General features: G+C 44.1%; 1 protein-coding gene across 1 annotated transcript in view; it reads right to left on the bottom strand.

Annotated features, from left to right (window-relative positions):
- Positions 1-10,861, bottom strand: part of EVL (Enah/Vasp-like) — an 87,321-nt gene that overhangs the window by 18,861 nt on the left and 57,599 nt on the right. Inside the window, 1 exon segment of the mRNA XM_050898372.1 lies at positions 2,524-2,587. Coding sequence (XP_050754329.1) covers positions 2,524-2,587 — 64 coding nt within the window.

Here is a 10,861-nt window from a genome sequence, read left to right as displayed (position 1 = left end):
CAGGGTGCTCCCCAGAACAAGGGTCAGCCACAGCCACTTGAAGTTGTTGGGGTACATGCCAGCCCTGTCTGCCCTTGGGCAGAAGCGCTTTATACGTGCCAAGTACGCCCTTCCACACGTGCTAGAAAGAGAAGTTCTTACACTCTTAGGAAGTCAAATATATTCCAGTGGAACTAAATAAAGACTGAGACTGGCACAAGGCTGCTTAAGCAGTATGCAGGGAGTAAAGTACAAGAGGGGAAAAATTACACTCTCTGACTTAAAAATCTATTCTTTTAACATTTGTATAAAGGTCTCTAAAAAACCTTTCAAACAGACACATTTTCAGGGTAGTTACCATAACTTCATTTCCTTGCCTGCTTATAAGATGTTCAAAAAAAGCTAGGCCTAAAATTAGGTCTGCTCTACGCTGAAAGAATGCATCAGCATAATTAAAGCTGAAAATCCTCTACTGCAGATGCAGTAATATCTAAGTGCATCTACTGCCATAGCTTATTCCAGTCCAGTGGAGCAAAAGAAGCTTCCCCAGAACCATGTGCCCTGTAGCAGTCACATAATACCTACCCAAAAGGCTTTTACTGTCTCTAAACGAAAAACAATTTTTTTTTTCCTAATGCAGTTAAGCTGCTCACACTTTAAGTGTACAGACTAGACACGTAAATTTGAGGTCTGAGTTACATATGGTCTGAAGAATCAGTGATTTCCACCGGTTAAATGAAGAGCTGGATCAGGCCTTTCAGCCAGGCGGCGGGGACAGGCGGCATCCCCCCTGCCTCTGGATGAGCAGGAGCTTTCCTCTGACCGTTATGATAGCTCTGCTATCCCAAAGTAGATCTTACAAATCTCTAGTGAAATATCATTACCTGCTCAGCCATTTCATGGTCATATGTAAATCCCTACTAAATCTCAGGCCATTCAGAGTTATTCATAAAGGCGCAGGGAACCAGTTTCCCTATGGTTTCCTTACAGTTTCTGGAGAGGGAAAGAGAGAATCCTAAGTACCTACCACAGCCTGTGTAAGGGCCTTGTCTTAAATGACCTATACATGGTTTGTATAGGGACCAGTCAGAATGGTAGTCCTGGAGCATCAATGCAAACAATATACTGCAACACTTCATCTCTGCTGCTCCAGAAGCATGTGATATTAAGCTACACAACCCATAGGGCCAGGGCAGTCCCTGGACGCTGCAAGGGGGGACCTTGTCCGCTTACAGGTTGCCCTACAAACAAAGGCAGAGCCCACTGAGTGCCTGTCACGTCAGACCAACATCTGACATCTTTGGTGATGAACTGCCCCTACAGGTCTGGTTCCACTAAAATCCTTACAAAGCTATTTATTAGCTGAACCACACATTGGGCCAAGTGTTGGAGGGCTACCTGTGCTCTTGCTGATTCTCCTCTCATTACAGAAGCAAATGCAGACACCTTATTTAAGCAATGCCAGCACCAAACTTGGAGCAGTGACAGATCCTGCCAATTTCTGTACTCCAGCACACTCCTGATGAAGTGTGGCTCACCAGCTTATAGCTACACATGTTATGGCAGAATATTCTGTGGTGTTTCTCATACAGTAGGTGAAACACACTTGCAGTGAGCAGTAATATGGGGAACAAAGGTGGTGTTTTGTGTGCACAAGCCTACACTTCAACAGGGAAGCAAAAGCCTGGCTAAGTAGAGCTGCTGGCGTGGACACCACCGACGCCAGGCAGACAGATCACAGCTCTGACAGAATGGACTACTGGCCAGAATAGAAGACCTTGTCCAGAATGGGACAGGTATGTCTTATTCTTAGTGAAGGAAGCTGAAGATACTGCTGCTACAGAGATTTCTACCGCTGCTACAGGAATCTTGGCTGAATCAGCAAAGCTGAAATGAGATGGACCTCGTAATTTGATTATGGAGATAGGCATATGAGAACGGACAGTCCTGCCCACCTTCCCTTTCATGTCAAGGACACCACTCCTAGTGGCTAGAGAAAAGGCCATGTGTAATAATGGCACTAACTCTAGACATACGTGTAAAGGTGAAGGCTATGATTTATACTTTCATTTATTATCCTGGTTTAGAGCAAAGCATTCATAGAAGGAACGGCATATGATATAGGAAGTAGCCATATGCAAAATGGGCCTAAGCTATTATTGAGGGTGTGTATAGTTCGTCAGATGCTCCCTGGGCAATATGACTGTCAACTGCCAGCAGGTGATCCAGAACAGGATAAGGTTAGGCTTTCTTAATGTGCTTGAGAAACACACATTCTACAAATTACTTTTAAACATGTTTTGTCTTTAACTCTGAACATCAACATGCCTCATGCTTGCCTTTGCATAAAAAGTTTACCTAGGGCTTCCATTCACTTTACCCTTTAAAAAGTCATTACAGAATCATTAGCAGTAATTACAGAAAACTCAGAATCAGCTTCAATCAGGTACTAGTAAAAAGAACAGTGCTTATTGGTGAGCAAGGACTGCACACTCATCCAAGTTACAAACTAGAACTCTACCGTAACTGATTAACTCCACTTACCTTCTCTGTGCTTCCATCTCATCCGGAGATGGCCCATTCTGGACCTGGCGCTGGGCAGCTGGACCTACGGAAAACATGAGACAATGCTATTAGGAAAGCCAGTGTGGCTGACTTTTTCAAAAAACAGTGCCTCTCAGATGAACTCCTTCTCCATCTTACTACAAGAGAAAAACTTCAAGCATTATTGTCCTCTCTTTGCTTTAGTTTTTAATTCATTTTTTCCTCTAGACAAATCATCACCTCCTGTAAACTTTTAGTCTCACTGGGAGAATGCAATGGCTAAATGTGTGAGCAGATTTGTCCAGAAATTTGGCATTGTGGTAGCTGTAGACTACATACTAATCCCTTGGTGAGGGTGAAGACCCACAGAGTTGCAAAAGATGTCCAGCAGAAGGACAGTCCATTGCACCAGGATGCATTTCTAGCTTCTACAGGGTTCAGATCTAACCTTCCTGGATTATTCTGCGCTTGCACAGTAATTCAACCACAGTGCTGAGTTTGTGAGTGTACATGTACTAGTGCTGCTCTGACGCTGAGCTAGCATCAGGAAGCTACCTGATGGAAGGTGCAAGGAGATGCAAAATTAAACAAGCCTTTTACAAAGGTGGCTTTTCTTTTTACAACGCTGTCTGTCTTCTGCTTCTGCAGGATCCACACCAAGCTGAGCTTTCACTGGCGTCCACCAGCAGACCCCAACTATACATGTCACCATTTAAGTCACATCTCCTCTCTTGACTCTGATCATTTAATCTCTGTTCTTGGACATTTAATCAAGCACACTGACGCTACATGCCATTTTCAGAAAGAAATAATTATTTTGAAAATAAAAACAATTGTTGGTAACATAAGCTACAGTGGTCTTGCATTTGGTGGAAGGAGGATTGTTCCATTGATTTGAAGAGGTGGGTTTCAACTGGGACTAAAGAGATAAGAGTCCTATTAAATGCAACAGCAGTTTTCCTGATAAACAGCACTGAGAAATAGATCAGTTATATGCAGGAAATTATTATGTCTACCTTATTTTTTTCATTTTCAAATGTAACGTTTCATCCTTTTAAAAGTTATCCAACAAGAGCAAATCAGAATTAAACACTTACAAACCCAAATATGTCACTCACAAATCGTTAAGGATATTTCTCTCCATTTTCTTTATACGTTCCTGCCAGGCAGAATGACATCTGAAAACAAATTTAGAAAGTATGACTGCGTGAAAACAGAAATGCATCGCAGTCAGAAATTCCAGAGCGTTGACTGATCCTGATGAAATTGTGCATATTTTTGAAATGTGTTTAAGGACTAACATTTGCAGAAAGGGAACACAAGAACTTTCTGAAAATCAAGCCCATGTATTCCAGTTTTGGGTATCCCAAAAATGGAGCCAGTGACAACCACTGAGTCAAAAGCTCTGACATTTAAAAATATCTTAGGATTGGGTATGAACTGAAGACAGTTCACTTCTTTAATGTCTCACAACTGACAACTTAATATTGTTTGTCACAGACCTTTGGCAAACTATTTAGACAGAGAAGCCACATTTTGTAAAGATCACACGAAACAATGAATGGGGAGAGGAGGCTGGTTTTTTTGGAAGCAAGCCTCAGGAAGAAACTTAGCAGGTATTTGGCAAGCACAGGGCAGGAGGCTCATGTGTAAGGAGTTTAAGGGGTAACAAGGGTGCCATGTTACTGCGTGAATGCTTGTATCATGCATCTTCACCACTGAAGTGAAAGACGGCCAGAGCTACCCCTGAGCAGCAGGTACAGAGTGAATTTAAACTTCTTCTGAACACAGGAGGAAGACAGGTAAGGTCCCATCCCCAGCCTGTGGAACTGGACCAGACTCCCCACAGTTAGTAGTGTCACTGGTTTGGACCCTGGCTCTGGTGTGTGCGGGTAACACGCATGTTCTCCTGTGCACACACACGTACCTGTGAGATACTTCAATAAGCAGACTTCTGGGTGAAAGACTTCCAAGGCTTAAGTCAGTTACACTTCCCTCACCAGGTAACAAATTTCACCATGACAAGCCTTAGCCATGCTCATCACTGCGTATGATTTCATCACGAGAAAACTCCCCTTGTAAAAGACTCAGAGCATCATACAGAAGACAGCACTCTGCTTGGAAAGAGGACTAAAAGTAGGCACCAATGTGAACAAGAAAGGCCAGAGGATGAGGCAGCAGAAACAACAATTCTTCCCTGGCAATAAATGATGTCGAAGTTTATAGGAGGCTCTAATGATGCCATCTTAATCTGGTACTTTGGCATGAATCTTCTCTTGGGGCCAAATGCCCAGAAAAATGAGGCAGTGTGGCCCGTTTGACTAATACTAGACATGCAGAAGGAATCAAAGACCAGACTATCAACACCACACAAAAAAACCAACTCCTTTTTCCTGTGGGCACTGTTATGAACTGGATATGTAGGTTTAAAACCAAACAAATCCAACCAAATCAATTTGGAAAGCGGCCTAAAGAAATCCTTTTAAGGCAAGCTTACAAAACACATCTGGAAGTTGAGGTTGTTGCTTTTTATCACTTGGAGCTTTCTCAAGGTGACTTTGCATAGCAGGCAGGTAAATGAAAGAGCATATGAATCTGCAAACAAGACCATATCAATTTTCAGCATGAAGGAGTCCTAGTAAATTCAATGAGTTTACTTATATTTTCTGGTATGTACGTGTATGCTTGCAGGATTAAGACCACACTTGAAACTAAATACACAGCTTTTGGTTGCAATACATGGTTGCAAAATGAACACTGGCTTTAAAAAATTTGTCTGTGGTACAGCAAATACCTGATATATTCCCAGGGCAGACCACAAGTCAATTCAGACAATGCTACTGGAAAATTTTTCCCTCACTTCACTGAAATAACTTAATTTCACTCCCTTATTCAGAGATGAGCTCCATGCATTAACAGTCCTTTTTTTTTTTTTACATTAAGAACCCCAGCCGATTGTTTCAGTTGGCAGCATTTTGTTCTTATTATTATTTGGTCATAGTGTGAAATGTCCTTAAAATTAAGCACATAAAGCTCTTAATTATGATTTGAAATTGCCAATTTCTTCACAGTTTCTATAGACATGCCCTCCTCTTTTGGCAGACAAAAACAAGAGAAAAAAGCTCAGAAGGAAGGAAACTACTTCAGACCTGACTGAGTAAATAATGGACATTCAAAAACTCTTTCCATAAGTGGTGACAAATTTGCAGATATTTTTATTTGCACATTAATTTAAAAAGCCAGCAACTTTTCAGATGCACAGGATACACGACTGCACAGCCCCCAAAATGCCTTAATTCTCTCTCTGATATCTTGATACATGTAACAATTAGTGTTTTCTGGTAATGCCTAATTCCTGTCTTACAGGTTTAGATTTCGTACTTAAATCAACACACTGCAGCAAAACATCATTCATTTATTTAAATCTTTTCCAAACTAATTTTTCTTCTATTTTACTAGTGACCAGTAGTGAGACATTAAGAACTAAACTGTCTTCACTTCATACCCAATCCTAAAATATTTTTAATGTCCTCTTCTGCACATTAGTTTTGTTTAGAGCAATTTTCTTCTCAAAGTGCTTTAGAAGTGAAGTACCCTAACAAAGTTGGGAGACAAAAAAAGGCAAGCATGAACAGAAGAGGAGGATGAAGCTGTAGTAGTTAGTTTGTCCTCTCTCCTGTGTAAAACAAGAAGCAGTGGAGTAAAAGTTAGTAAGATAACGCTACCTGAGGAAAAGCCTAGACCAGCTGCAGAGGTTAATCACAGCCTGTGGGAACAGGGATACCTGTTTTGTGTTCCTGCAGAGGCTTGTATTGATTGGAAGTGGTTGGAAAGAGTTTGAGGAAAGTTGTATGTGGAGTTGTCCTGCGATAACAGAGTGTTCAGGGCAGCCACACCTTTTGCTGACAGTGGGGTTACAGCTCTTCTTGCCACCAGTGGGGAAACACACCAGTTCTGTTAGGCACTGGTTGTTTTGCTTGAGTTACTCATGACCATAAGAAAGAACTCCTTCTGGCATCCTGCTTGTGATCTTATTCAAACCAATCATTTTTCTATAGTAATATGAAACCTTAATTTGCAAACCCTAAAGAAAAAGGTTAGATGCACCCTGCTTTGGCAACCAAGGTTTTGCCCAAGGATGGCCAATACACTTCAAAGTCCAACCCAAGCTTTCAGGTCTGTTCATTGCCAGAAACATAAATTCTGCTAGATTCCGCCCCCCCCCCCCCCCCCCCCCCCAATCCAGACTTCTTGGCAGACCCAGGCACACCACCATCTGATGTGAAGTCTGCAAATAACTTCAGTCTCCGTAATGGTGGGGCTTCTTGTTTCTCTCGTCCTTGAGCTTGCTTTTAGCATGCTCAGCCAAAGCTCATACAGATACTGAAGGCAGGGATTATTTTTACGCTTGGTTCCGTATGTGTATGCTCTGCATTGCATATACAGCAGACATCTGTTTGACTGAGGGTTTTTAAAATTCAAGTGGATTTCTAGATTTAACTCCTCTCCACATTTTTAGATATTTCTCAGACCTGAGCACACATGAACAGTAAGTGCTCTTGGTGATGGCATCCTCATTTAAACATGCTTCTCAAGTTGCCCTGTGAGCTGCCTCTGACCCTGACAGCCTTTGGGAACACCCTCACAGAGAAGAGTGCTTCTCAGCACAATAACCAGGAGAGACGGTTTTGCTACTGACCTGTTTGCAGCTTCACAGCTGTTGCGATCTACATTTTTAGCAACTGATTAATGCAGGAGATACGCTGTGAATGTCTGTGTTTCCTCGCTTCGTTGCTTTGTAATAATTAACTGCATTTTTATATAAGCATCTTGTGATTCAGCTCAAGGCAGATTTTGGGAGCACACAGACGTTTTCTATGTTTGCTTTTTCTCCTCCCGCTCAGCCGCCGCAGCACCCGCTCTGCCCTTCCCCAGCTGTCCCTACAGAGGGTGATGGGGAACTCTGGCATAGGGCACTGCTTCGCAGTGGGTGTGATGGTTTCCATATGCTGGTGGCTGCTCCTGCACCACTGCACCCTGCTACTGCTCGGAGATGTCTGCATCCGGACCCATGGCCAGCCACAAAATAGGACCAAAGCTGTTACCGAGGGAAAACCCATGCTCCAGCTTCCACTCTGACATAGCTGTGGCAGGAAGGCACGAGCAAGCAGGAACAATGTCATCATTTCTCTCCTGCTGGGGCAGCCCCAAGCAGCGTTTCTTTTTCCTCTTTTACTTATGCTACAACTGCAAGCACCACTGACTGCATGCACTCAAGAAAGTGGCAAAACTAGGCCCATTTCCCTGAGCAACCAGGATTTTGTGCTTCTTCAATACAGAAGGTCCAATCTAATGCACTTACAGATCTTTTATTCATTATACACATTGGAAGCAGCCCCCAGGTGGGTTTCTGCAACCCCTATAGCCTCCATGGTGCTTATGGACTAGTGTGATGAATGTGGTGGGCTAAGGAAAGGGTCCAGAGTCAGAGCTGAACAAGAAATGTATCTGGGCTTTAAATTAATGAGATGACTGAAAATTTTTGTTCTGCATATGAACAGAACATGACGATTTTGTGTGAAAAAACCCACAGCAGACTACGGGAGGAAAAGAGGTGAGAGACAGACAGACAGCTCTCCTTCATTGCTTGATGGCTTCAGCACGTACTTGGATTGCAGGAGACTCAGGTTCAGGCACCAGGTCTGACCCGTTGTCATTTATATCCTGGGAATGTGACATAAACACTTGCTTATCCTGACCAGAACAGAAGAAATCATTCTAGACTACAAGTTCCTGCAAAGCTTTTCTTTCCCACAGAAATATCTTTCAAATAATTGGGCATTTTCTGACAGAAAAAAAGTATCAGTTGTCAAAAGCACTTCTGACCAATGCTAATCCCAGTGTCCCCATTCAGGTACAGCCTGGGCCACCATTCCCCACGTCAGGGCACTGGGGAGGGAGTCCTGGACAGGCTGCTGCCAGCTCCTGGGGCCAACCTACAAACCTACGCTGGGACTCGGCTGGACGGTGCATTTTGCTGTCTTCACTACAACCTCTCCTCTTCACCCCCATACAGTTGGGGGAGTTCCTTGCTCCCGGCTGTGCTGCTGCCCGACCCCCCCCCCGCCCCCCCCGGCCCTGAGCACCCCGCAGGCAGATCAGCCTTGCGATGTGGACGTGCAATCAAGTGGGCTCTGGCCAGAGGAGGGAAGTTATCTGCGTCTCCTTACACCACCGCTTCCCCGCGTTCACAGCCTGGCTGTAATTTTAGCTCTCTTGCCGCTGTTGGGCAATCATGCTGCTGCTGCTGAGATTCTGTCAGCACTTCAAACATCTGCCTCTGCCCTGAAGACCTCGACCTGCTCTGGGTCCCTTTGGTCTGTCCTGGTGGGGACTGCACATGCCAGAGACATCCTGGCACGGCCACACGCCGCGAGGCAGCACCCACCGAGGGAGCCGGCGCAGGAACCGGGCGCAACATTGCTGTGCTAGTGACACTGTGCTCAAACTCATTAGTAGAGACAATTATCCTGGACAAAGCACCGATCTAATTAGCCTAGATAAAGCATGTAGATAAAGCAGGTGCCTACACTACTTCTGGGGCCCAAGCTAGTACAACCAGAGTTGGATGACATGGCAGGTCATGTAGACCTCAATTTCCATGGCGAGTTAAAGGACTGGGAAGAGGGACCACCCTGCTCGCTGTGCCCCATCACTGCAGCTGGGCAGAGCCACGGCCTCTCACGTGTGCTGCCACGCTGCCACGGCGTTTCCGTGCCGGGGGTTTGGAAATCCACGCCTCCTGCCTCATTTGATGTGCAACAGCTCATGTGTTAGGCATGCTGCAGGGAGTGTCTGTCTGACAGGGATGCAGGGGCTGAGGCAAAGCACGGACAGACGGACGAATGGGGCAGTTTTGTTCGTGGGTCACTAGTGGCTCAGTTTTAAAAATTTTAATGCCATTAGGGTTTTGCTGCACTGTTAACTACGCAACAGAGCGCCTACAGGATCCTGTGGGATCATTTGAATCACGGTAAGCAAAACCACCCTGGCAGAGACAGGGAGCACACCCACCAAAGGGAGGGTTTGGGTACAGCGCCACAAAGCCTGCTTTCAGGCAGTGTTTGCCTCATTCCTATTAAAAATTAACTTGAAATAGAAAGAGTTTCAGAGAGTGTTATTCACAGGCTGTGTGCCTCTACAGCATTTGTAACAGAGTATATTAAATACCTTCTATAACATCATTTACACACGGACCAGACTTTTCCTCTGAGACTGCGAAGAACTTTTTATCAGCCTTAATTAAGCTTCACCAGTGCTGTGAGGCAGAAGTTAAGTGACTTGATTACACCCAGACCATGTCTGCACAAGTAAAATCTGTTAGCATCAATTTACCTACAGATGAGATTTGCTACCAACACAGTTAAACCTATGCAAAAGGTCACCTAAGGCACTCTTATTCTGATGCAGACCAAATCAGTTTTGGTTTGACCTAAGGCAAGAAGAGTGCAGTGAAATGAGCATTTCCAGCTCTGTGCCAGAAAACTTCTCTACCTCCCTCCTTTGTCCCTTAGTGACCGACAGTGCTCCAAGTCTGTGGCAGTGCAAAGTAAAACACATCCTCTTAAAACCATCCCCAGCAATGTTTTACGTAACTTCATTTTACCTTATACTGCACTGGACAAGGAGCAGTGTGTATCCAGGTACCAACTCTCAGCTGAATTGTAGAAACTCCCAGCTTAGAAGCTCTTAAAAGCGCCATTCCCAAGATTGCAATTGCTTTACTTTTATCTTTTACCTTTTACCTGTAGCATTACTTTAATCTAACATGAAACAGGCCCTCCTTAAACTGAAATAAAGGTGTGAGCACAGGGGTTCCGTATGAAGTCTGTTCATTTAAACTAGAAACTGATTTAACATTCACTGCTGAAACTTTCCGGTGTAGATAAGATTTAAGGACGGTGACAGAGCTGGAAAAACAAGCCTGGTATTTAACATGGGAGTGCCCTACCCTATCATTAGTTCACACCTCCTGCAAGTACATATGTACAGGTGTGTGCACAGTCCTTTTTTTTCCTTTTTTTTTTTTTTTTTAGGAAAACCAACAAATGGAATTGCAGGTGTCCCTACGTGCACAGCCACATGGCTGTACGTGTGCACTGAGCAGGATGGAAGACATGAGATCCAGAGAGGAGTTACCAAATACAAAGGCCATGCAAAGATCCAGTGCTGCAAGATAGTTAGAAAGAAATCATCTTCAATTCACCAGAAGTGCTACTGAACACATCAACATGAAACCAGTGTGCCTTTGACTCAACTGCTAAAGCTGTTAATTCAG

Source organism: Gymnogyps californianus, chromosome 5 (assembly GCF_018139145.2).
Source record: "Gymnogyps californianus isolate 813 chromosome 5, ASM1813914v2, whole genome shotgun sequence".
NCBI classification, from domain to species: domain Eukaryota; kingdom Metazoa; phylum Chordata; class Aves; order Accipitriformes; family Cathartidae; genus Gymnogyps; species Gymnogyps californianus.
This window is presented reverse-complemented; position numbering and strand designations above follow the sequence as displayed.